The sequence below is a fragment of the Cavia porcellus genome, unplaced genomic scaffold (assembly GCF_034190915.1).
Source record: "Cavia porcellus strain 051 isolate PalLab524CR breed Dunkin Hartley unplaced genomic scaffold, mCavPor4.1 scaffold_8, whole genome shotgun sequence".
Taxonomy (NCBI): domain Eukaryota; kingdom Metazoa; phylum Chordata; class Mammalia; order Rodentia; family Caviidae; genus Cavia; species Cavia porcellus.
Window position 1 is genome coordinate 72,050,737 of NW_026947491.1, and position 23,216 is coordinate 72,073,952.

Genomic DNA, 23,216 nt, shown 5'->3' on the forward strand with positions numbered 1-23,216 from the left:
GATTAGCATTTCTTTTATTAATCTTTTTATATCTTGCCTCACTTGGATTAAAATTTCAGTTTTAAATTCATCTATGAGGTCACGACAGTATTTCTTTATGTCTACTGATGCTGTGGCCAATGTTGCATGATTGCTGCCCTGGATCTCTTCTATATTTATCTCCCCTGGACTTATTTTCCCAGGGTCAATGGCTAAGGCTTTTTCTTATTTCTTTCTCTTGTCATGTTTCTGGTTTCTTTCAGACAGGTGTATGGTGGAGGTCTCAGGCCTTCTCTGTATTGGCTACGGTTTTTCTGAAGCGTGCTGGCTGGGGGCTTGCTGCCCTCTCCAGTTTGCTGTTATCTGAGGTGCATCCAGGGATCATGTGGGCTGGCCCCTCTTCTCTGAGCCAGTAAACTAGTAAGTGCCTTCAGCACGTTAGTTTGTGCTGTGGGGATGTCACAGTTTCGGGACAGTTTTGTCTCTGGCTACTGGCTCCCGACCAGGGGTGTGACCCAGCCACAGCAGATCCCACCAGTCCTCTTTGGGCCAGGAATGGCTGACTGACACCACTGCGGTTCCAGGTTTAGGCCTGTCCTGCCCAACTTCAATATGTCCTCCAGCTGGCCACACACACTGCTGGGCCAAATTTCCAGCACTTACTGTGAATTAATGCAGCTCTCCACGTTGGTGCCACTCTATGCTGCACCGCGTCCTTCAGCCAAGGGCCCTGGACTCACCAACTCCCAATTTTAGTAGCTGTGACTTCAGTGTGACTGTGAATCATCTGACTCTAAGGCCTGCCCAGCAAAGGCAGGACCAGTCCCAGTGAGCGCATCTGGTTCCAGCCTTTCATCCATGTTTTTCCTTCCTTCCTTTATTTTTCTTTATTCTCAGTTTCTTCCTGCATTGTGAGAATCTCTCTCTTTTCATCTGGTCTTCTCCATGTCGTTAAATTTTAGCATCTGAGTTGCTTTTCTCAGAGAGGTTCTCTACCCTGCTAACTATCAAGCTGCCATCTTCAGATCTACCATTTTGAACAACTCAGATTCCTGTCACCGAGTATGGTAAATTATACCTTTTAGCCAATAAATATTTGTTGAACTAAGGGAAGACAATACAATGTACTGTAGATGCAAGTCTTTCTTTTTCCAACCTTACTGAGCTTTGAGTGTCCCAGGCAGTTATTTTACTTTGTTTTTGGTCAGTTTTCTCTTGTCCTCAGAAATTATCCCACTTTATCTTCTCTGTCCTCAAATTCCTTGCAAAACTGATGAGCAGAAGCTCATTGTAAGCTGATAATTGAGGTGGTTATCTCAAAAATTGTGTGGCTTCAACTTCTTGCCACCAGGCCAGTCAATTCATTTGCATCCTTATCTTTTGCATCTTTCTCAGGTGGTAAAAATCTCTCTTCCTGACTAAGTGAAATCTATTTTTTTGTCTTCTGTATTCTAATTCCTCGTATCTGTTCCAACACCATGGATTATAAGTGTATACATCATTATTTTTTACTTCATTGTCTTTAGTGACTTTTTCAATGCATTTTTTTCTACTATGGACATATAAACAACAAAGTGAAGCCAAATCAGTCACAATAACAAGAACAACAAATGAATATCCTACTCTGATTCAGACTATCTCTGAGATTCTAGCAGGGTTTTAAAAATGTTTCATGCCTTACTAGTTGGGGGCTGTTTAAAGCATAATCACTCATAATTAGGTACCACTAACCTATGTAGAGTAAATATTCCAGAGGAAGGTGCAGTACAGAAGTTTCATTATAAAGTGGGCAAGTCAGTGGACATCACTGGTTCATACTTGTTAATCAAGTAAACGAATGTCGACATTCTTCAGTTTGGGGATCTGTAATGAGTAAAAGAATTAGCCTAAAATAACTAGATAATTACAGATTAAAATTTTGAAAGTAAATTAATAGAAACAATGTCAGATGGGGATGTGTTTGTCATTAATTCAGTTTACTCACATGGAACACAACATAGAGTGATAAAGATTAGAATTAAAACAAGATCTTTCACAGAATTTCAGACCTGGTCTATGAAATCATGTGCATTCATAGTTAAGAAAACAGGAAAATTGATTTAACTTCCCACATTATTTTGACATTTAAGAATTTTTGCTTGCCATGGAATTGATGATATAAAAGATGAATAAAGAATTTGATAAGCCAAAGAAACTGCATTTCTATTGTGGAGTTTCCTTTGTGACTTAGATGTCAAAATGTGGTCTGATTTTTGAAAAAAAATACTAGGAAATAACTTCATCTCAAAGAGTATATTAATTCCAACCCAAGACATTTTCTTGGTATTAGACATGAGTGAAGATTAAAAAAAAAACCTGCCTCAGATATTTCTTCAAAATAATTTCAGAGTTTTGAATTCCTAAGTATAAAATGGGTTTAATTTTAAAGTATTCTGTTAGATTTAGAATGAAATCAGTGAAATGACTGCGCTGAGATTAAATTAAAATGTATTTACATTTTCTTATCAATTTTTAAATTGGCTGGTGTTGAAAAGTTATATATTTTAAATAATATATTACGTAACATTTACCTTCGTCCTATTTTCAAACAGTTCATGAATCTGGATGAATAAGAATTAGATCTGATTTTTAGAGGGGGCTTCTGTTTTCCTCTCTTCATCCTGTTCAGCTCCCTACTTTGATCTCAAACTTCACATGCTAGTTTCCTAAAGAACATTTTCTTATATATTTGGGGCTAAACTTGATTCTTTTTTCTCATGTTGTTTGTAACTAATTTATTCTCGCATACTTGTCTCTTTTTCTGTTGGTTTAGCTGCTGTGCAAGAAGGTTATGATCCTTGTCTTTAAGAAAATCATATTGTTATGAATGGTGTTACAATTATTTGTCTCTATTTTGAGAAAAAGTTCTATTTGTTACTCATGTTGGTACCTAACATAAGGCCTGTGCAAAGTAGATGTAAGCAGGTTTTGTTGAATTCTGTAGAATACTGATTTTGTAATATGATTTCTACCTTCAAATGGTACAGGGAAAGCATTTGACACACTGTGTAAAGAACAATCCTCCCTAATTCTGACACACACTGTTCAACATTTAAAACACTATAATGAAAGGTAGAAAAGGAAGTGTGTGAATGAATTATTTTTACAAATAGACTATAATGATCAATAAACAGGTGAGGAAAATTCTTCTCATTTATAATCAAGAGCACCCAAACTAAAATTAAATATTTTTTCTTAGATGTGTAGAAATTAAGATTCATAGTATTCAGACTAGTATGAGACTTTATCAAAATGAGCACCCTTACATATTGTTGATGTGATCCTAAATAATAATAATTTAAAATTTGGAATAATAATTATTCTGAAATAATCATTAAATTAAAAAAATTATTCAACCAATTGTCTTAACAGCAATGCAACTTAATTAGAAGAAAGAGAAGTATCATTGTAATTATTGATTCTCTGTTGGGAATAGCTAAAGAAATAAGGGAAGAAAAGTCCTAAAAAGTCCTAAATGTTAATTCATAGGATATTGGTTAACTGTGATACATCCTAATCATGAAGCCATAAAATGTTATGGTCTTTCATTAGTTTAAGGGCAAAAATCAATACACAGAAGAACAAATACTTTACATATAAAAGTAAAAAATCTTAACGGAATTCATAAAATTCTGTTATAATATTTTAAGCAAATAACAAAACAGAGACTTTGAAACTAAACCAGAAAATGCCAAGGAGTGTCAAAGCTGAATGTCTTACACAGAGAGGGAGCAAACCCTGCTGTTCATTAGGTGGCTCCTTGGAGATCTTACACCTCAGCCCAAGGATTGATGTTTCACTACCAATAATAACACCTACTAGAAGGGAGGAACATGAAATTAGATCTTCAGCGAAGTTCACTTCTGCTTTCTCCCTTTCTGTTCTCAGTGTTATTGCAAACCATCTTGTGCATCCCTGAGAAACTTTATGAAGTGTTTCATTTAATGTTTATTCATGCTCAGATATTTTTCTATATTACTCATGAAAATATCACTCAAAATTTCAAGCTCAAAAACAAAACATAACAAAAAAAAAAAACAGCCCAAGATATATAAGACGTATTAGTAGCTGAAAAAAATTTTAGTAACATGTTTTATCTTTTATGGTAAGTGGTTTATCTATATATGCTAACTGAAGTGGATTACTGAAGTTTTAAAGACAATTTATACAGACAGTCTTAATGAAATACCTATATATTTGAGACAAAATTTATTTTTTATATGCATTTTCCAGGGTATATTTTTGATTCTGTGTTATCTATGGAAAAAATTGGGGTTATTCTTACCATATGAACATACTTATCTGCAGTATTTTGAAGTGAAGATTAGGGTTAGAAGGTAGTAATGCAAAGTGGCACTGAATAACATGCTTTAGAAGTAGTCTTCAAAATAGGCATAGTACAATTAGATTCTTTATAGTTTTAGATTGCTGTACTGGATTGGCTCTTCTGAAGTGTGGTGACTGACCTGTGAATGACAGGTTTATGGAACTGGGTAGCGTTTCTACAGGGTGTCTTTTTCTGAGACTCATAGACACAGCAGATTCTTTGTGATCTGAGAGAAATTAAGAAAATTCTCTCTGCTTCTGAAAGAAAACATCTATAAGAAAGTGTTTTTAATTGCTGAGTAGCTTATCAGTGGTGCTGAGCCTATGGCATGTGTGCCGCTGCAGGCTGTTTGTTATCATTCAAAGGACTAAAGGTTCACCGTCACTGGCCCAGATAATCTCACATGCCTCCAGTCATATGACCTGAATCCATACTTTACTCACTATCCTAAGCTATCCAGCCATTTCTCAAATAGCAGTAGCTGTATTTGTAACTGGAGTAAACTGACACTTATGTAATCATAAAACTATGAGTGAAATTTATCCTTAATCTAAATAAAATCTTTTATATTCAGATATGTCAGTAGTAATGAAAAACATTTCTATTCAGAGGAAATACCCATTTACTTACTTCTTAGGTGCCTTGTGTTTTTAAAGAAGAAAAATATGAAGTTATATGAGATATTCTTTTTTTTGTGATATGAATACTACCTTATCTAAATTGTTTAATAATTTATTGTTTAAAAAGTAAATATCTTTATAAACACACACTTTTAGCACTATTACATACATTTTCTCCCTTTGGTTCTAAATATTAGTCTTCCAGACCTCTTGAAGCTGAGGTAAATGATTGAAATTTAAAAATTGGAATGCTATACAACTTCATATTTTGTTCTTTTGGCTTTTTCCCCCTCTTAAAATTTTGGAACTTAGCTGAAGAATTTTGAGTCAGTATTTATTTTGTTTGCTTTGTTTTTTGGAATGACATTTACAAATATTTCAAAAATTACGCTTGGAAAAAAGACTATGTTAGAGTGAAATGTGAGATTTATTATTTTCTTTTTAGTATGATACATATGTACTATTTTCAAAATAGTTTCTATTTGATAAGTAAAAGCCTATAGATTCCTTAATTTTGATATTCCAATTCAATATTTACTATTTCTTTGGTTTGGTCTGAAGAAAATGTCACTTTATAAGTATATAAAATAGATTTTTTTTTTTGACGAAGGAATACTGTAAACGAAATTTTGCCAGCCCAGGCTCCAGGTTTAGCTCAGCAGCGCAAGTCACTGCCTGGCAAACGGTCGTGAGTTTGATCGCCAAAAATAAATAAATAAATAAATAAATAAATAAATAAATAAATGATTTTGTCAGCCCTTTAAAAGATCAAATATTTGAACAATTAAGGCATCAATATAAAAAGAAATGCAATAATTTGTATACATAATGTTAGAGAACCATTAAAATTCTTATTATAATTATGAACTCATTAACACAAGATATAATGAATATACTTAAAGGCAAATGAAGTTAATTCGCTGAACTAATCTAAAATTCACTATTTTCAGTTTTTAGAGTAATATTTTTATTCTATTACTCTAGATTAAGTTTTTGGCTGCAGATATTGCTTATTTTTAATGCACTTATGCCCATAAATGATATGGTAATTTTCAATTTAAAATTCAATTATACAGATAATATCCTTTATTCTCTCTTAGGGCTAGATCATCATTAAAAACAATTAATGTGACTGAAACATCATTAGAGTTTTCAGATCTGGACTACAATGTTGAATACAGTGCCTATGTAACAGCTAGCACTAGATTCGGTGATGGGAAAACGAGAAGCAGTATCATTAACTTTCGAACACCAGAGGGAGGTGAGTTCCTATGGATGTAAGCCAATTGAAAACATAGGAAAGAAGTATCAAATATCAGAAGACATTATTAAGCCTTTAATCTACATCTGCCTTCTGGTTCAGTAATTGAGAAAGTAAGTTAACCTTCCTATGCCTCAATTTTGCATCTGTATCATAGAGAAAAGTATAACTGCTTTTGCAGGGTTCATACAAAGATTAAATATAGCTATATTCATAAAGCATTCAACTCCATATTTACTTGACAGATAAAAATTTTGTGTTTGTTGAATGAAACAAAATACAATACATGACGTCAGCTCTGTTTGCCTTTGATCTTTATTATACACTTTCAAAATCAAAAGTTAAGATGTTACTTTGTGTATTCTATATTGGAAATTTGTTATAGTGTTCTTTTCAGATTCATAGCAGTTGACAGTTTGAGAGCCAGGGTAATATTTTATGACTAAAATGTCCTCTCTTAAATATTGCTATGGTGGAGTAACACAGGAATGGGCCAATGTGTCTTACATGTTTTATTTGTGACATCTAGTTAGGTTTGATTCTAAATTTACTGTTACTGTGAAAAAGAGTTCTCTGTTTAACTTAGCAATTTTAGGTAGAAATTAGACATTTCAGACATTACTTGAGACTGTAATTATAGTTTTTACTTAACTCTCTGCTTTACAGCACCCAGTGACCCTCCAAAAGATGTTCATTATGTAAATCTTAGTTCAACATCAATAATTCTCTTTTGGACACCTCCTTCAAAGCCCAATGGAATTATACAACATTATTCTGTTTATTACAGGAATACTTCAGGAACTTTCACGAAGGTAAGACCTAAATTTTATCCTACTATACTTTTTACATTCTTAGCTTTGATAATACAGATTTCTAAATGAGAGAAGACATTATTTACATTATATTGAAAACTGTGCACACGCATTCTACAAAAATCCCAATGGCATATGAAAATGTGGAGTAATATTAGATGCATTTTATTCTCTCTCTGCACTCATAACACACACACACACACACACACGCACACACACACGCACACACACACGCACACATGCAACTTCTCTATCAGCTCGATTTGTAGTAAGAACAGTGAAATTGCCACTTGTTTAAAACTGCAAGTAATGACAGCTCTCGTTTCTACTTCTTCCAAGAACTGTTCTCTAAAGTATTGTTTCATTTTTTTCTTATAGTTATTTCTTACCTTAAAATACATTTGGGTTTGTCCATGCATAGTGCAGATAGTTTCGGTGCTGGAATATTTTTGTGTATTTTCTTCAATTAAAAATAATTTTGATTATTGGCAACAGGGGTTGTGATTGTCACGATAACAATGGACATTATTATTGCTCAGTATCAGGTACAATGAAGACCCCTGGGAACATGGTTATTAGATTTGTGGTACATGTGGTTGTAGGCCTACACAGTCTGCAGAGAGGTACTTCTTATTATGTGAATGATAATGTATTTCATTTAGAGAAGTATCTTCAGTTATTTTCAGCAAAAGTACATTAATTCTCCCAATTAAATTTTTCACAAAATTCTAATACATAGGAAAGACAAAATTTGACTGTGGGGAGAAGATGGGGAGAGAGAACATGATTTGGAAAATCAGGGTATATAATGCGATTTGCAAAATGCATCCTTTACTGCTAGAGAATATTGACTGCATATTGATTGTGAATTTCACAATTTTTATTTCTTTGTATCTTTTTAAGTGAAATGAGAATAGAGAAAAATCTTCATAATTCTGAGTTGCCTGACCACATTTGTGACTGCCAGTCCAAGAGTCATTATAGTCTGTTGTGATGGAGACAAGAGAAAGTTTGCTTGAGTGCCCCTGTAGTGCAGTGGGGGCTAATGAACAGGGTAAAGGCAAAACTTTGCAAGTCACCTCAGGCACAGCCCAGCTGAAAGTGAAAGTGTAAAGGTTGGCTTAGGGCAGTGATGGCCTTTCTTTCTTTTTCTTTTTCTTTTTTTTTTTATTTAAAGAAAAGGAAACAAAAGAATACATGGAGATAAAAAAAAAGGGTAGAAATAATACAAACTTACAGAAAAACAAACGGTAAGAAATTGCTGGTTGATAAGTTATACACTGTCATCTTAGAATCAGCTGTTCATGTTATAGAATTAAAGTATTTAGAATGACATTCATAAAGTGACACTACAAACCGTTTTGCTCTATGATCGAACAAAAGCTCAGTAATATGGTTATCAGTCCTACACATTTGTTTTACATCTCAAAGAGGGTAAGATTAAACATATCAAAACAGAACAAAGCAGTTAAAAAACAATTTAAAGAAATACAGATTTCGCAGCAAGCCCACTGGAGATCTTCATTGTCTATCTAACTGTTTATAGTTTCTTACAAATAGTTGTCCCCATCTTCACCCACTTTATATACTTATTGCATATTATAGAACTAATCAAATCATTGGAGGCTTTTTAGGTCCTCAAGTTCCAAATTAGGGAAGACAATAGTAACTACCATCGCATCTCTCATTCTCTTTGTGATAGCTGTCCCCATCTCTACATATGCTGAAATTGAACTCAAGAAACCAGTCTAATGTCATTCTAATCAGCGAACAATAGTATTGCTAGAATTTCTATCATAATGCTACAAAATTAGCCTCGGGTTTCTTAGCGTCTCTTCCTCAGAGTATCTGTTCATTACATCTTGCATTATATAATCTGTCCCCGTAAATAATTAAAAAGAAAAAAAAAACCCATGTGTGAATTTCTACATATATATCTATCCTCTCTGTATTATAGGGAATACCAAGTCATAGCAAGACAGCAAAACAATTTCCTAGAAAAACATGCAATGGATAAGACATGTAAGACCACAATATAGATGACCTTCCGTAGTTACTATGTTTTCTCTTGTTATTTTCAATAGATTTGACCACAACACTGGCTTATTATAGTTAAATATAGTATCACCTATTTTTATAAAAACTTAACTTTGACAGCATTGTAGGATTAGAGAGCTGTTACCAATTAATACCAGTATGGATATCCTTTACATCTTGTCATTCTCAGAGTAGTTGCCTCTACTTTTAGGGTTGATACTAACAAGCATACCAATTTCAAATAAAATCAGCCAAGGCCAACCCATAGTCTTATGATTCAGATTCAGTTAAGATCAGTCATAGTAAGACAATGTAAGTATTGTAGGATTTCAGTTTAAGTTAATAGGAAAGTAAGGATAGTTACCATGGTATAACCTGCTATTTTTGGGTCAAGATGTCTGTGCCCTCAAATCTGACATGAGTGGGCAGACCAGTATAAATTAAATTCAAACTAAATATGTCAATAAGACTACTATGTCTTTTAAATCCTTGTACCCCATTAACAATGACCTCTGCCTTTTTCTTTTTTTTTATAGAGTTTCAGAGCTGTCTATACTAAAGACTATAGCTACCGTCTCTGCCTCATGTCTGCTACTCCACTTTTCTGCTATAATTTGTCCACCTTATTCCCTCATTCTGCTGTCTGCCCCATTCACTGAGGTCTCTCTGCCACTGTTGCTGGAATCCTGGTATCTCTTCCTCTCTTTCTCTGTAATGTCCTTCAGCACTCTCTGTAGGGTTGGATTGGTGGCCATGAACTCCCACAGTTCCTCCTTGTCTTGAAAATATCTTATTTCTCCATTAATTTTGAGAGAGAGTTTTGACGGGTATATGAGCTTCGGTTGCATATTATTTTCTTTCAGGACTTGGAATATTTCTCCCCACTCTCTTCTTGACTTAAGAGTTTGTGTTGATAAGTCTGCTGTTATTTTGATAGTTTTCCCATTGTAGGTAATCTGCATCTTTTCTCTGGCTGCTTTTAATATTCTGTTCTTTTGGTGGATTTCTGGAATCTTGATTATTATATGTCTAGGCGTAGATCTGTTTTGGTTGTAGGTAGCTGGTGTTCTGTATGCCTCTTTTATCTGGATATCATTTCTTTTTGCTATATATGGGAAATTTTGCTTTAATATATCTGTGAATATTCTTTGTATTTCATTTTTGGTTGCTCCTGCTTCCTCACTCACATTCTTTATTCTTAAGTTATGTATCTTTTTGTCATCTTCTATTTTTTGAATTGCTTCTTTCTGGTTCCTTGTTATTTTTAAGAGGCTTTTTCTTTCATGATCATATGCCATAAATCTCTCTTCAAGTTTCAGAAGGCTGTCTTTAGTTTCTGTCAAGGCATTTTGCAAGTGTTCAATGGAGTTTTTAGTTTCCTGGTATTCTCTTTGGATCTGTTTCATGCATTCTAAGTTATGTTTAAATTCTTCTTCAGAAGTTTCTCTTTCTTTTCTGATTTCCTCAGTTCTTCCATTTGTGTTCTCTTGGGCGGGGCTTGTCATTTCTTTAATTAATCTCTTTATATCTTGCCTCAGTTGAATCAGGAGTACAGCTTTAAGTCCTTCTATGAGATCATGAAGGTACTTTTTAATTTCGGCTGACACTGTGTCGAGCAATGGATGGTTATTGTGCTTGTTCTCTTCGGTATTTACTTCTCCTGGGCTTATTTTCTCATGTTGGGCAGCTGGAGATTTTTTTTTTATTTTTATCTCTTGTCATGTTTCTGGTTTCTTTCAGACTGTCCTGGGGTTCTCTGGCCCTCTCCGAATTGCTTAGGGCCTTTCAGAAGCATGCTGACTTGAGTTTTTGCTGTCCTCCCCAATTACCTGTTATCTGGGGTAGGCTGGGATGCAGGGGCGGTACAGGCTAGTCTCCAGCCTCTGCACCAGTCAATCCGTAAATTAGGCTGTACTTTCTGGATGTCACTGAGTTGTGACTATTTTGTGTCTGCTTATTGGGCCCCAAGCAGAGGCTTGGTTTAGCCCCAGTAGCTCCTGCTGGTTTTCTTTGTACCAGAAGCAGCTGACTAATGTCACCATGGCACAGGGTCCTGCCCAAATCCCAGCTGTTCTCTTCCAGACCTTTCTGTGACAGGAGCACCAGAACAGCAGATCTGCCCAAATCCAAGATGTCTCCCACTAGTTCTCTGTATGACGCTGAAGCCAACACGTACTCAGGCTCTGCCCAATTTCAAGATGCCTTCCACCAGCCCTCCCTACAGGGGGACTCAGTGATGCCACTGAGCTGTAGGTTCTGCCCGACTGTAAGATGGCTGCCACCAGACTCTGTGTTATTGATATCCCCGTGGTGGCGGGCACTGCCCAGTTCCAAGTTGTTCTCTGGCCAACCCCAGCAGCCGTGGGGTCCCCATTACTCACCAGGGTCCATGCTGCCCACCTTTAGTGATGGCCTTTCGCTGGATCACAATCTGCTTTCCCAAGCCACCATAGGTTCACCACCACTCCCTCTGAAAGTGGGGTTACATTAGTGTAACCATTTAAAAATTCATGCCAAGAAAGAAATTGATTTTATTGAAAATCTGTAGACATATAGATATAGACAAAGATTTTTTAAAAAATAAAGCATCTTTAGAGCAGTAGGAAATACAAGAGTCTGGTTTTCTTCTCTGTACGTCAAATAGTTTTTGCAGTTTCTTTTGTTCTGCTGTTTGCGGAAGAAAAATGGAGATTAGCAAGGTATTTACTTTTCCCCATAATTTTGTTAAAACTTAGCAATCTTTCACTATAGTATAAATGGCATTCAGATTGCAGACTTTTCTCTTTTTACTGGCACATGTTTGTAATATATAATGATTACATTCATTGTGGGGAGTTGGTACATGTAAGTAACATTTCTTAATTCCTACTTTTCATACCTGTTTCTTGCCCCTTCTTTCCCATCCCCTTTTATAGCTTTTGGAAACCTTCAGTCACACCAACTGAAAACAAACAAAAAAACCAAACTATATATATATATATATATATATATATATATATATATATATATATGTGTGTGTGTGTGTGTGTGTGTATGTTTGTTATACATGGATGCACTTAATAAAAGCATTGCAAATAGTTTCTATACCTCTGAATCTTAGCAATGTGGTTTTTGCCTCTGTGCAATTTAATCATGTCTTGTGCATGATTATATTTTGACTCTCCCTTTCTACATCTAAATAGTCAAATATGAGCCTCTAACTATGAGCTTCTAAATCTACTAATTCAAACCTGGGTATATAATATGATCCCTTTTGCTCTTCATCTGTCTTAGAATATGTTACCTTTTAAATAATCATAAGAATGCTTTTAAGTGTGACAGCTGCAAGCGGGCACAGACTAAAGATGTTAAAACCTTTCAGAACTATATAGTCTCACATTGCTTGGTGCTCATTTGTACTTTAATGTATTCCTAAAATTAATGTTAAAAATAGCATCAGTGTCTTCAAACCTGATTTTCTGTTTTAGATTGGTAGAATAGAAGAAATTCTCAGCATGAAAACTGTGCAGCTGAATAGGTGGATAGCTTGTTTTTCTTGTTCCTTCTCTTCTTTCTCCTTCCTACATATTAAGGCAGATTGTCCTGTGCCTGTTATGTTGCATTCTATCCCCTATTTCAGATTGCTCTCATTTTTGCTCCCTTATATCGTCTCAGGCACCTTGAAAAAAGGCCAGTGACCTTTATCTTTCCTTTCTATGATGAGTGCCATGCATAGGTTTAATGCTCAGTAAATATTTCAATAAAAAATTCTTTACATAGACCAGTATCCAGTATTTAGTTATAATTTGGAGCATTCAAGTACAGAGTGACTTTTCCTTCTTATCTTGATGAATTTAATCTGGGTTGTTCCTGGCCAATGTATCTTAATCTTCCTACAGCTTTCACACGTTTTCCTTTGCGTAGGATATTAGCTCTCCTACACTTTTAATTTTTACCAACTTTTGTCATGTCTCCACAGCATGATATGACATTCTATGTCTTATATTTTTAAAAAAGGCTAAAGGAATTTTGGTTGATTAGTCAAGTTGGAAAACTTTTGCTAAATACCATCTGACTGTATTTATATAAGCAAAAGAGTAGCCTTAGATAATTTCAGCCAGAAAACATTTCTAGGCAAAAAGAAATGGATGAGTGAAATGAGGAGCCAAAAATGAAGAGCTGCTCCAAACAAATATAACTATGATGTACTGCATTTAGACACTACAAAAAAATAGCTGGGTGTATAGCTCAGTGGTAGAGAACAAAGCCCCCAGGTTCACTCCTCTAAAAAAAAAAAAAAGAAAGAAAAAAGAAAAAAATGCTAGTAGATTACACTTTGTTAAAGAAAAGGCACATGGAGACTCCAGCTTAAGTGTTTAAACATCTTGATTGCAACTATCTTTGTGAATTTCCAAGGGGAGGAGAGAAACCCACTGATCTACTTTTAGGTAAGAGAACATATCATTTCAAAATGAAATAGCTATGTTAAAATGTTTATCTCAGATTATGTGACTTATGATTGCTAGCGTTTCAGCTACATTAGAATTACTTTAGAGATCTTTCCCAAGTCTTTACCTCTTTGTGATATGTTTAGTATCCTTTATTTTTCATTAATTTTTACATTAAAATTTTTTATCTTTTAAGAAGCACAATGGTCATAACATTTGTCCTACATAAGTACCCATTGCCAAAATATTTTTCTTAACCACTAAATCAATTTCTTTCTTTCTTTCTTTCTTTCTTTCTTTCTTTCTTTCTTTCTTTCTTTCTTTCTTTCTTTCTTCTTTTTTCTGCCTCTCTCCCTTCTTTTCTTTCTTTCTTTTTGTGGTATTGGGGATTGAATCCTGGGCCTTCCCACCAAGCTACTCCCCTCTCCAGCTCTTTTCTTATTTTTTTTTTTTTAATTTTGAGATTGGGTCTTACTAAGTTAATAAGTTGCCCATACTGGGTTTGAATACATGATCCTCCTGCCTCAGCCTCCAGGAGGGCTGAGATTACAGGTGTGTACCACTATTGCCCTCTCACCGGTAGATTTTAAAGCCAAGACTTGAGACTCAAATTGTCATTATACAGATCAAAATTACAATATTCTTCTAAATTTTAAATATATTATTCATTTAAAATGTAAAATACTATCCGGATAATTGATCTCTTAATAAATTTGTTACCTACTAAATCACAAGCATATTAGCAATTACTCCTGACTAATTTCAAATAATTCTTTATTTACTAGTCATTGAGGTCATTGGTAATTAGAACAAATTACATAAAAAACCCCTAAAACTTTTACCAAGAAGCTTTACATAAATAATACTTCTAAGTGATGCTTTGTTTAAGCCTGTTATTCCATGTGTAAAGTAAACATATTGGAAAGCACTGAACATCAAACAGGTGAGATTTTTACATGGTTTTAGCATGTTTGTGTTGAAACAAATTGCCACAAACTAAATTTTTTATTGCAACTACATTTTTCCCCTTCAAATGCTGGTAAACAAGTCATAAACCATTTCTCGGAACTTAAATTTGTTGATAATGTCAATACCCTTCTTACTGTGAATTTAGTCATATTTACAGTCCTATTGGTCAAACTTACTATCCTGAAACAAATTACCGTTAGGTTTTCTATTGTATATCAGGCATAGTATTAATTTATTTATGTTTTTACTAATCCTCAAAAGCTCTCAATGAAGTGGAGATGATTATTCTTCTTTTACAGTTGGGTAAAGAGAAACTTTGAGGTTAGGTAATGTAACTAATGTTACCCTGCCAGAACCTGAAAACAGGACAAAAGATTTCATAGAGATTGTAATGATTTAGTTTACTCAGTATACATAGTTGTATTTCTTAATCAGTATGAAAAATATTTGTGCTAATTATATATATGTTTTAAAAATCTATTCTCTTTTGTTTTCAAACTATTTTGTTTGATTATGTGTTTTCCTAACATTTGGCCAAAAAGGAAATGATTAATGGTTTTTAAAGATGCTTTGGAATAAATGTAGGTATAGTCAGAGAAGAGAAATTTAATTTTCTTTTACTGCATACAGCAGGATGTATTTAATAGCTTCTCCACAATTGTTGAAAAAACCCATTAAGGATGAATGATACAAGTTAGGCATGATAGCACTGCTGGTGATCTGGTACTGGGAAGCTTAAGCAGGAGGTTCCTAAACTTGAGCCTGCTTGGGCAACTGAAGGAGACCTCATCTCAAATAGATAAAGAGACAGACAGGCAGTAGACAGACAGACAGAAAGAAAGAAAGACAGCCAGACAGACAGGGCTGGAGGTATAACTCAGTAGTAGTATACAAGGTCCTGGGTTTCATTTGCAGTATTATAAAGAAATACTATTTGCATTTATAGAAACTACTATTTGCATTTATAGAAACAAGCAAACATTTTAATAAATTCCCCATCATTAATGTGAAGAAGTAACATTACCAAACTTGTTTGAAAATAACCAATACTTGGAAAATCTGAAGCATTTTATGGGGAAAACTGACGCAAGCACCACTGCAACAGTTTCATTTGGCCTCGACATTTTCTAATCTAACCTTGGACTTTTTACTCTTTTCCGTTTTGTGTATTGATTTTGCAAGCAAAATTACTCCTATTATTCTTTTAGAACAATTAATTATATGTTGATTTTCCTAAAAATTAATATTAACACATAGTAAAGTAATAAATGTCCTTGTTGATTAGTAAGTAACGAATTATTTGAAATCACTCAGGAGTAAATTAATTAATGGATAGTAATTATTCTAAAATCTTCAAGCATACTAAAATTGCATTCTGAACTATTAAAAAATATGGTTTTTTTTTCAGAATTTCACACTTCATCAAGTAACCAATGAGTCTGACAATATGACCGTGTCTGCAATAATAGATAACCTGGCAATATTCAGCTACTATACATTTTGGTTGACAGCAAGTACTTCAGTTGGAAATGGGAATAAAAGCAGTGATGTAATTCAAGTGTACACAGATCAAGACAGTATGTAAATGAAAGCATTTCTTAATCTTTTATTAGATTAAAAAACTTAATTATTTCATAAACTTTTCCAGTTATATATTTTCTCTTTGACTCTACTTTATCATATTTAATTTTTCATTTCAGAGGTTTGAAAATGCATTTATAAGAACTATGGAACATAATCATAACAGTCTTTTCTATTCATAAAACTGTTGCCATTCATTTATGAAATTGCTTTTGCTTTTACTACTTCAGAAGATGTCACAACTGTCTGGTTATGGGATAAAAAAGTTTCTACATGTGTGCATGAATTTTCTAATAGCTAATGTATTTGTCTATTTCCTTTAGGAACCTCAAAAAATTTCCCAAACACTCATTTCTTTTTCAGACTTTGAATCTACACAAGATTTCTTGAGATGCAGCATTTTTAGTTTTATCATATTTATGACTAATTTATTCAGAATATCCTCTTTATCTCCAGATTTTTTTGTATGCAGGTTCCACAGAACCATGTTCATGCTGAATACTCACAAAACTATAGTGATTAAAGTTTTTATTCTTTTAGATTTCTGCTGTGAAAAAACAGTGACAAATGGATCATTGTCTATTCCCTTGTGGTTATTTCTTTGTTTATAATTTTAAAAATTAGTCTCATTGAGAAATGGTATTGACCTAAATGTCTACTGAGAATAAAATTCCATGTTCATTGCTTAAAAATCATAATTTGACAGATACTGTAAACATGAGAAATAAATGTTTTTCTTGTTGCTGTAAAAATCTTTTAAATACTTGATAAGTTGATTAACAGAATATGACAAATATATGGAGAGTTCTTCAGCAGTATTTTGGAGAGTTCTTCAGCAGTAATGTGCCAGGTGTGGTGGTGCACACCTGTACTTACAGCACTGCAGAGGCTGAGGCAAGAGGATTGTTGTGAGTTTGAGACCAACTTGGGCTGCAAAATGAGTTCAAGGCCATCCTGAACTATATGGTGGTGAAACCCTGAAACCCTGTATCAGAAAGACCAAGAACTTCCCCCCTACCAAAAACAAAACAAAACCATCAAAACCAAAAGAAATGTTTTAGTGTAATATATGGTCAATATCATTTCGGGGATTCTATAAATGTAGATATCTCAATTTTTTTGCAGCTTATATTTTATCCGTTGTAATTAATAGCATTAGGAATAATAATAACTGCATGTTCCTCAAGATAGGATTTCAAATTTACCTTAATAGAGTTTAGTCCCATAGTACAGCTGATGTCTGAGAATTAGAATTTTTATAAATAAAGAATCTGTTAAAATTATCTTAAAATGTAGATTAGTGGTCTGGTGATTGTATTAACATTGCTATTCAAAATCAGAAATGCTTAGCATTAGATATTTTACTGTCAATATGACCTGGAGCAAGTCACTTACTGGCATCTTTCTTCATATGTTCAGTAAGAAGAAACTAAAAGTACTCTAGAAGAAGGAAACTAAAATCACAGTTCAGATCATATAAATTACCAAAAATGAAAGTATCTGAACATACATACAACCATATTCATACTCTCTCTTTCCATGTTCTGGGGAGAAAAAGCCAAGAGAATATTACAAAAAATCAATTGTAATGCATAGTAAAGATTTATTTTGCATTTTGAATGCTTATCTTGAATGATTTTTAAAATAATTGATAGGTGGCATTTTATATCAATGATCTACATTTAAATACCATTAGAGCTTCCATTGTTATGCTTAATTTGTGTATGTAAATTCTAGTTAGGACAACTGATGATTTTTTTATTTTGCTCACTTCCTGTCATAGTACCTGAAGGGCTTGTTGGAAACCTGACTTACAAGTCAATTTCATCGACGGCAGTAAATGTAAGCTGGGTGCCACCGTCCCAACCAAACGGTCTGGTCTTCTACTATGTTTCACTGAGTTTGCAGCAGACTGCTCACAACGTGGGGCCACCTGTAGTTACGTATGAAAGCAACATGTATTTTGATAATCTGGAAAAATACACTGATTATGTGTTAAAAATCACTCCAGCAACAGAAAAGGGATTCTCTGATACTTACACTGCCCAGCTACACATCAAAACCCAAGAAGATGGTAGGCTAGAGCCTTTCAAGGCCTATTAAGCAGCTTATTATTTTTTTTTTTCATTTATTTCACTTTCTTATAGGACTTTATTTTTATAATTATATGGGTCTCTCTTTTCAATAACTAGGCTTTAAATAAGCAAAATAAGTTCTTTCCTAAAATTAAAATAATATAATAAAATTATATCTGATTTTGAGTAAAGCTTTTTCTTGATCAATGCTAATTCTTTTGTTTTACTTAATGTTTTCTTTTTCTTTTATAGTCCCAGAGACTTCACCAATAATCAACACTTTTAAAAACCTTTCCTCTACCTCAGTTCTCTTATCATGGGATCCCCCAGTAAAGCCAAATGGTGCAATAATAAGTTATGATTTAACTTTACAAGGACCAAGTGAAAATTATTCTTTTGTTACTTCTGATAACTATGTAACATTGGAGGAGCTTTCACCATTTACATTATATAGTTTTTTTGCTGCTGCAAGAACTATTAAAGGACCTGGTCCTTCCACTGTTCTTTTCTTTTACACGGATGAGTCAGGTAAGCCTAAATACACATCTTATTCAAACAATTTCACTCTCCCAGAACGTGCGCTCGCTAAGGAACAACAAGGGAAATCAACGAATTTTGATTGTCTGTCTGTAATTACAATTATTCATTTATTTTCCTGAACATTCCCCTCACCTCCCCCCCACTAACTCAAGCTTCAGAATTGCTGTTTGAAACTACTTTGGAGCTATTGTATTCTAAGAACAGAAACACAATTACTTGTGCTATTTCTTTCTGAAGTTAAAAATTAGATCGGTTTATGGATATTATTTAACTAATGTCTTCAAGAAGCTAGAGTCGTGATATGCTTTTATGATATAATTTTTATGATTATAAGTTTTATTTATGTTTTTCCTGCAGTGCCTTTAGCACCTCCTCAAAATTTGACTGTAATCAATTACACTTCAGATTTTGTGTGGTTGAGATGGAGCCCAAGCCCTCTTCCAGGCGGTATTATTACAGTATATAGTTTAAAAATTCATGAACATGAAACTGATACTGTATTTTATAAGGTAGGTTGATTATAATGGTATATATTTATTTCAAAAAGTTAAAAGTGAAATTAAATGTTTTGACACGGGAGGAAGATGAATGGCTTTAAATTAAACAAGGATGATCTTTTAAAAATCTTCTGTGTTGGGGCTGGAGGTTTAGCACAGCGGCATAAGTGCCTGCCTTGAAAGCAGGCAGTCGTGAGTTCAATCTCCGGTACCGATAAAAAGGAAAAAAGACCAAAAAAAAAAAAAAAAAAAAAAAAAAAATCTTCTGTGTCCCAAAACTTATGACAGACTGTAGGAAGTACAAATACTTCCTACTGCAATGTACTTAGATTTCTAATCTGTATATATTTACCAATTAGGAACTGATGCACCATTTTGTTAATAGGTAATTTTTTTTAAAAAAAAACTAAGGAAAATATATAGTAATTTTTTTCTGGCTTATTTATAACCTATTATAAAATGTAATATATTTGTATTTGTTGTTAGAAGAAATAGCAAATGAATCTTGTTTGATCTTTTCAAAACAGTGTTTATACTGAAGTTGTGGTAATCTTTCTGGATGGCATATTATTCTATACTAATTGGTCTTGCAAGAGACTTATTCTTTGCTGTCAATGATAACTCATTTGTAACCATAAATATTCATTCCTTCTTTAATATTTACGATCTGGAATCAGTGAAAAATACTCAAAAGACCTATATGAAAAGGGGCCTGAAATATATGAGATGTAATGTTTACACTATAAAATATTATATACAGTATATTAGTTGAGTAGTTTTATTTTTCCAAGTATAGTTTCAGGTACTTCTTATATCTTATTTTGTCTTCCAACAATTTTTGTAATCTTTCTTTCGATTTACTTTACTTATACTCTCAAGCCGTTTTCCTCCTTTTTAAAATATTTATTTTACTTTATCTGTTTTTCAGCCTCTCTCTGGTTTTCATTTCATGTCCATGTCCTAACAATATCTGTTTCTATTATTTTCTTTGTTTTTCCTTGTACTTTTTCTCCCTTCAAAACTTAAGTATGAGTTTATGGGAGCAGAAAAACACTAGAACTGCTCAGATGTTAGTACTATCTAACTCAATCGATCCACAGTGGTCCACAGACAGATCATTTGACAGATAACGTAAATCATGCAGATGTGATAGGAAAAAATGTATCTAGTGAAAAGTTACATTAAGACTTGCTCTTGTGTAAGGCTGTTCAGTATTTGATAAATTAGTCTTACACCTTTTATTTTAATTGCTTTGGTTTAGTCATTTTTTGAAATATTAAGCCTTCCTACCCCAAATCATGCTTTCATGCTTAGTTTATTTTCAGTCAGCAGTTGTTTGTAGATTCCTTTAATACAAAAATGCCTTGATGGCAGAGGTCATGTCTTACATTCTCCCGTCATCTATCAACATGCTTTGTCAATTGTAAGCATGGAAGAATGAAAAGAAATAGGTGATAGAAGCATGGCAGTGACTTCCTACAGATGACTTTAAAATGGACTCAAAATGTAACTGGCTCAAGGGTTAATATTCTTAATAAATGTTTGCTCCAAAATGCTTTACACACAGCACAGTTTTTATCAGATGTAATACACTATCTTAAAATTAATATCCTATGGGAGATTGTTGACTTTTTCTGTAAGTATAATTTTCATTGTATTGTTTTTGATTAGGACAACTATCTTTGAATGAAAACATTATTCCTAATGGTGATTTTTTTCCTACAGGAACTATAATAACTATATAGTGAACTATAATAACGTCTATAATAACGTCGGTGAACTATAATAACGTCTTTTATTCTTTTTCTCATTTTTTGAAAAGCATGGGGCAAATTAGAAATTTAGGAACTGTGTGAGAAAATGATCCACTTAACCTTTGTGGAAACAGAGATTTTTAGTACTTGGTTAGCATGCTCCCCATGCATAGCGTAGAGTAGCTGATGAATAAATTGAGTGTTTAGGCATGTTAGTGGATATTGATAGTGAATTTAGATGAATTTAGGAAAAATCATGTTTTGCTGATCATCCACAGGTTGAATTTAAAATTTTGAACTTTTAAATTTTGCAAGCTTTTAGGGAAAAATTAGTAGATAATGCAAAATAACACAAAGGCTAATTAGATGAGAACAAAATACTCTCATTTTTCCCCCTTAATTGGTGGTTTTGAGATATCTTAAGTCAAAGAAGGGGCACAATTTATCTTTCTGTCATAAGCTAAACATACTCCATGGTGGAAAACAATAATATTTTTTCATTTTAAGTTTAAAATATTCATTAAATAATAGGTTAAATATAGAAAGAATAGTTTCCTTGGATTAAATTAGTTCTTCCAGCTACAAATGTTTGATGCCATATTGTGAATAAAAATATTTTTCTTGTCTTTTCAGAATATTTCAGGTTTTCAATGTGAAACTAAACTTGTTGGCCTCGAACCAGTGAGCACTTATTCTATCAGTATATCTGGATTTACCAAAGTGGGGAATGGCAACCAATTTAGTAATATAGTAAAATTCACAACCCATGAATCAGGTGAGACCCAGTTTTTGAGCTTGAAATATTTCTTCTTCTATTTAAAACTTTTCCTTTCCCTCTTCCAGTTTGTATGGTAGGTATTTTACTCACAAGGAACTTGAAAGTCAGTACTTTTAAGGTTAGACTTGGTCCTGTTGCCCATAAAACTATGTTAAAGTTTGATACTTACGTACTTAAACAATCTTTTCTTTTTAACTGAGAAACTTTAAATAAAAGACTTCTTTTGTAATAAAATAGACTTCTGGACATGTATAAAGTTACCTTATCCTTAGGATTATCTGAGCTAGCTGGGAAAGAAAGGGGAATGAGCTAACAGTTACTTTCAGCAGACTGATTTGGATTTATGTAACATGTCTACGATTTTCTTTGCGAAGATGAATTGTGGTGTTTGAGGGCAGGAACCACTGCCTCGGCCCCCTGTATTCCCACAGGCTCCTTGTAACATGCAGGACCTGTGAAAACCCGCTGACCTAATTCACCAGCAACTTACCTTCTGGAGCCCAGGCGTCTGTGCCATAGCTCGTTTTATGTGGTCACTGAAAAGTTTTCATTTATTGTCTACCTAATGGTAGCTTGGGAATGTACTTTTTCTACTCTCCAGTGGGCCTTCCATCTCTTCCTCATGTTCTATCTTTCTGTCAGTGATTACTTAGTGAGTGCAAATTCCTATTCTAGTCGTTTCTTTTTGACATCTCTTTAATGCCCTTCCTTTGTCTTAGTGAATCTTTCAATTGAGATTAGAGACCATGCATGCTAAAGTAATCATTTTTTTCAAAAATTATGAATATGTGAGGCTTTTTTCATGACATGTCTGTAGGATACTTCAGTTAAATAGTATTAGGGTAGATAAAAGTTCATTCTCTGAAGTCAGTGTCTGAGTTTGAATCTTATTCCACAACTTAGTAGTTGTACGACTTTGCAAAGCCTCATACTCCAGAACAACATCCTGAACTGAAAAAGAGCATACGTTAGCTACAGTCATCTTATGAAATGTGGTAAAAATACTTGGAGAGATTTGTCAAAAGCATTTACTGGAATGTTAGCAACAACAAATGCTCTGTAAAATTATTGTTACTCTCATTTCTGTGTTACAGATGAAAAAGTTATAATCCAGCTAGAATATATGGAAATGGCTGTTAAAAGTTAGAAGAATTTAATCTCCTTCTGCTTAGTAGTGAATTTTGGGGCAGCTCTAGGAAGTGGATAGGATAATGAATGATAGAATTTAAAAATCTTCATCCTGTGAGGAAATCAATACAATTCAAGGCTAATTTTGTAGAGAGTGTTCTGTAAACCAATACAGTAAAATACAGTTATACCACAAAATTCTAATCCATTAAGCAATAGATAATTTTTACCCATAAGAATTCTAATACCACTGGTTAACTGTCTGGAGGCTCACAGTCCATGAAAGAAATATTCATGAATTTATGTTTGTAAACTGGATCTTTGACAGTTGTCAACTGTCTTATCTTAATTTATTTTGTAAACAGATTGTTACAAATATTTTAAAATAAGAA

At 33.6% G+C, this 23,216-nt stretch overlaps 1 protein-coding gene and 1 long non-coding RNA gene across 2 annotated transcripts in view; one reads left to right on the top strand and one right to left on the bottom strand.

Moving 5' to 3' along the window:
- Nucleotides 1–23,216, top strand: part of Ptprq (protein tyrosine phosphatase receptor type Q) — a 201,870-nt gene that overhangs the window by 53,903 nt on the left and 124,751 nt on the right. Inside the window, exons 18-24 of the mRNA XM_063255200.1 lie at nucleotides 6,066–6,226; nucleotides 6,893–7,038; nucleotides 15,880–16,048; nucleotides 17,836–18,126; nucleotides 18,380–18,655; nucleotides 19,025–19,176; nucleotides 21,552–21,693. Coding sequence (XP_063111270.1) covers nucleotides 6,066–6,226; nucleotides 6,893–7,038; nucleotides 15,880–16,048; nucleotides 17,836–18,126; nucleotides 18,380–18,655; nucleotides 19,025–19,176; nucleotides 21,552–21,693 — 1,337 coding nt within the window. The remainder of the gene's footprint in view (nucleotides 1–6,065; nucleotides 6,227–6,892; nucleotides 7,039–15,879; nucleotides 16,049–17,835; nucleotides 18,127–18,379; nucleotides 18,656–19,024; nucleotides 19,177–21,551; nucleotides 21,694–23,216) is intronic.
- Nucleotides 1–23,216, bottom strand: part of LOC134477366 (uncharacterized) — a 177,542-nt gene that overhangs the window by 10,956 nt on the left and 143,370 nt on the right. The window contains exon 7 of the long non-coding RNA XR_010049392.1: nucleotides 1,711–1,842. This is a non-coding gene — a long non-coding RNA (uncharacterized LOC134477366). The remainder of the gene's footprint in view (nucleotides 1–1,710; nucleotides 1,843–23,216) is intronic.